We start from the raw sequence: 4460 nt of genomic DNA on the forward strand, positions 1-4460 counted from the left end.
TATTTTGAATAAATAAATAAATAACACTACTTCAGATGACAGGACGTCAGTGATGCCACAATGTGCAAACATGATCCCAATGTTTGTTCTTTGTCCCCTTTGTTCCACTTCTCCAGAGATTATTATTGACATTCTTGTCCAGCTCGCTTGCACCTTTCCTTTAATTGCATTATCAACATCCCAAATGTTATCGTATTAGAGCATGCAGACAGGAGGCACACTTGTTAACCGTTTTAACGGCTAAAACAAGCTCCGCTTAATCGTTGCCCTTAAATTGCTTGTTGACATCCGGCGTAAGTGCGTTTTTCGGTGCGTTGTATGACTTTGTTCCATATTTGCCCACCTGGTATGTTTGCGTGGGCTCATGTATTGCAACCTAAATTCAAACCATGCTTGGCGAAACAGGCGTGACCTACTCCCATTTGTCCACCTTTGCTTCACAAGCGAATTCGGTGCGCTTTTATGCGTAGAGTTCGTCTAAATTGCGCATGCGTATGATATGTGCTTTCTGGATTACTCTACAAGCGCGACGAGATAGAAAGGCGACAGCATAAGAAGTAGGAGATGGCCATGCATACGCCCATTCCCACGAGAACGGCAGCGAAAAGCGAGAAGGTTTGTACGACGACCAAGCCAGACATCTACATGACTGTGAACAGCAGGCAGCGGCAGCGAAATCTTCTCGTTCTGGACTTGCTACAAGGCTCCTTCACGGATGATACAAAGGAGCGACAGTTCCTTGATCTGGGCTGCGGCACAGGAGACTTCACCCGCGACCATTTTCTTCCACGTTGCCCGAAAGTTGAAAGGCTCGTCGCTGTCGACGTGTCCGAGGAGATGGTGGAGTATGCCCGGAAGCACTTCGCCCACCCCATGATCTGCTACGATGTCCTCGACATTGCGGCAAAAGACGTGACCGAGTTTGTGAAGCGATACGGTCAGTTCGATCGTGTATATTCCTTCTATTGCTTCAACTGGACGAGGGACCAAGAAGCGGGGTTTAGGAACATCGCCGAGTTGCTCAAACCTGGTGGAGGATGTCTGCTTGTCTTTGGTGCTTCCGGAAGCATTATGCGTCTCAATCAGAAACTGGCAGCAATGGATCGTTGGCAAAAATATCGAAAGGTAAGTATGAAATATTCGGCTTCACGAGGACAGCTATAGGTTTCTTTCTGATTTGATATATTCCGACACAGCCGGTGTCACATGAAAGGAAACTGTTGCATTCCTTGCCAACGACTGTGCCGCCAAAGCCACGTTGTTTGAAAAACATTGCAAACACCGCAGCCAGCCGGCGTTAAAGAACCCCTCACATTCTCAAAAATAACTTGCTCTTCTTTCGTTGGTGCAAAACAAAATAGCGTTTGGTAGACCCTACTCTCATTTCGTTTTATCGCTACAAAGTTAGGCATTTGCTGAGAGGAAAATATCGAGCCAACTGAAGCCAGGGGTTTTATGCGGAGGACAATAGTGTGAAGCTATGAGACTCAGGGTTCACTAGACTAACTTACGTTGTTTTAACCCCGCGCAACTCGTACAATGTGTTTTTAAAATTAAAATGTTACCTTCGTTGAATTATAAAACTATGAGCCATGGACGGCTCAGAGCTTTTAAAGCATGAAATGATTTTTAACGCTACCCCCCTGACCTCACATTTAGTCCGTCCTACCGTCCGCGCGTACGTTCGTCCCTGCATCTTCCGAATTCAATTTGCCCGATTTCTTTAGGAGGAAATTTAATGTCACGTTACGTGACGTCACGGGACTTACAGACCAATTCAGCTTCCCTCCTAAATTTGGCGGGAAAATTGTTGTAACGTGACCCCAAGACCAGCGTGGACTGGAACCACCTTTCTGCCTCCGTCGTCTCCATCAGTGACCACATTACCTTCAAGTCTGCCGTGTTTCATCACTCGACATCATAACTATTCTTTGCTCAACATGTTTTTGTTTTCCACCACTCCTTTCTGTAACACCTACGGCCCTGAGAGTAAATAAATAAATAAATATATAAATCAATACACCCATTCAGTTTCCCCGCTAAATTTGTCGGGAAAATTGATGTACCGTAACCTATATTCTAATTAAATTCTTCCTCTAAATGTGGCGGGGAAATTGATGTCACGTAACTTGACGTCACGAGAATTATACACAGTATACTTTTCCCGATAAATTTAGTGGAAAATTGGAAAATTCAGTTCTATAATGCATTTTATGAATTGCACGACCTTGTAGGTAAAGATCGCTACAAGATGTTTAAATATTCGCAGATCTGTGTTTAATTGCACGTACCTCATGTAAAGATAATGAAGAAGCCATATACAGCCGTTTCTTTGCCAGTGATTTTGTTTTTGCCGATAGTAGCGGGAGTTTGAGTAGGAAATAATTTATCTTATTGCTTAACCCTTATGCCCCGTGTTTCAGTAAGAACGCAAGGCACACATATTGGACATGTAAATAATTCAAAACACCACGTTCTTTTTTAAAAAAAATTAAGACATATTTAGAAATGCAATGCAACCTTTATTTTTTACTTATGGCAGTCAAAGTTGACATGTCTAATTTTGGTGCTTACCTAAAAAAGAAAAAAAAAAAACTGAATATTTTAAGCATTATTAGTCTCGCCGTGGCCGTCAACGCTAGAGCTGCCCAGAGACTACCCTAACAAAGAAATGGAAAGGCCGGTAGAACGCTACGAAGATGAACAAGCCGTTACCGCTTTCCCTCGTATTTCCCAAGCATGATTGGTCAGAGAACCAGTTTCATTTTGTTTCATTTAATTTCATTTCATTTGATTCATTTGTCTAAGGAGGGTCGGAAAAAACGCAGAGGCTGAAACCTGTACCCAAAGGCCTGCGAACACCTAAACTAAGATAAAAAGAAAGAACCAGAGAGAGAGAGAAAGAGAAAGAGAGAGAGAGAGAGAGAGAGCGGTACGGCCCGTAAGGGCCCTCAAAGAGTATAATATGCGATGATGCTCATGGTAAGATAAATAAACTAAAATAAAAAAAAAAAATCCGCAGGATTTACAATGATAGCTACGCCCGACAAAGGTGATGATATGCGCCCTTGCAGAAAGACTTCGTCATGGGTCTCCAGCGGCTGCAGAGCTTCAGGCAGGTTAAGGCACAAACTGCCCCATATGTTTTGTTATCTGGTAATCAATGAGAATTTATTGAATTTTAGTGACAGCGATGAGGGTGCTGGAATCTACTCGTGTGTCATTGAGTGTGAATGTTTTTACTGGGTTGGTCGTCGAATAGAAGGTTGAATAGTCGAATAGAAGGTTGCGCCTTGACGATTAAACTTCATTTATAAGTTCAACGACTGTGTCCTCTTTATTCTCTTGTCTTTGTGCTCTGTATGTTGAAAGTTGAAACCCAGAAAGAAATTAGGTTTTTTATCTAACATTTATTTTGTACTTTGTTCACGGCCTCCTCTGAGAGGAACCGCACACTTTTCTGATAGTACTTATGATTTAATAAACAAAATGTTATCGAAATTTATTTGAGTTCATCGGTTGTTTTAGACACCGGAGCAAATTTCATGCCGCTTGTTCTACCACAAAGCACGCCAAGAAATATTTTGTCAGAACGTATCGGCAGACTTATGAGCTGTCTCTAGAGCTCCCATGCGTTGGCTGAAAGGGACCGGTTATCCAGGCAAGATATACCATTTATTTCAGCGAGGATACAGGTTAACCAATGAATAGTACCGCTGTCGGTGGGCGTCGCAGACGAAGATGTTACAAATTATGTTGGATGCGTTTTGTTTGTGGCACAATATTTATTGTTTTACCGGCATTTATTGGTGCAAATTACTCCAAAGTGTTCGTTTATGCTGCTTTCGTTCTACAAATCCAGTTTGCTCTTTTGATATAAATAAGAAGCAATGCAGTTTGCATACACAGCTCTTCGCACTTTTACGCAGATGTTCGACAAAACCATTCCTTCAAGCGTAGATCTGGTGGACCAAGATGCCCTTCTGTCGTACCTTTCCGGTCTTTTGAAGAACGCCAGCCTGATCCCAACCACGTGCGAGGTGCTGCAAGTGAAGCACACATGCTCCAGTCTTGAGGAAGCGACATGTAAGAACGAAATAACTTCTCTCCTCTAACTGCACGCTTTTGAAGTTTCCGGGGCTCAATACTTCATGCCGGTATCGCCAAAACCTGTGCTCAGTGTTCCAAAATACAATAAATACAAAAGTGGTTTTGGTGCATGTGTCGTAATGGTCTTATTCTTGTTTGTTGATGCTTGAACTATCGCGTTTTTTTTTTAATTTTCAGGGATGTTGATGGGTATGAACTGTATCTCGACCCTTGTGACGGAAGAGGAGAAGCCTTTTCTCCTCGAAGACGTGGCTGAAATTACGGCTAAATGGTGGGCTGAGCGGGATACCGGTGGCTCACTTTTTAACGCATTTGAGTTTTTGGTGCGCGCCCATAAACCTAGACTCTAA

At 42.8% G+C, this 4460-nt stretch overlaps 1 protein-coding gene across 1 annotated transcript; it reads left to right on the forward strand.

Moving 5' to 3' along the window:
• The first annotated feature begins 564 nt into the window (after window positions 1–564).
• On the forward strand, window positions 565–4460 carry LOC115321381 (juvenile hormone acid O-methyltransferase-like). Its single transcript, XM_029981588.2, has 3 exons — window positions 565–1125; window positions 3930–4086; window positions 4288–4460. The coding sequence occupies exons 1-3, from the start codon at window positions 565–567 to the stop codon at window positions 4458–4460; spliced, it is 891 nt and encodes a 296-aa protein (XP_029837448.2).

The sequence above is a fragment of the Ixodes scapularis genome, unplaced genomic scaffold, assembly GCF_016920785.2.
Source record: "Ixodes scapularis isolate PalLabHiFi unplaced genomic scaffold, ASM1692078v2 PGA_scaffold1__304_contigs__length_218370807, whole genome shotgun sequence".
Taxonomy (NCBI): Eukaryota; Metazoa; Arthropoda; class Arachnida; order Ixodida; family Ixodidae; genus Ixodes; species Ixodes scapularis.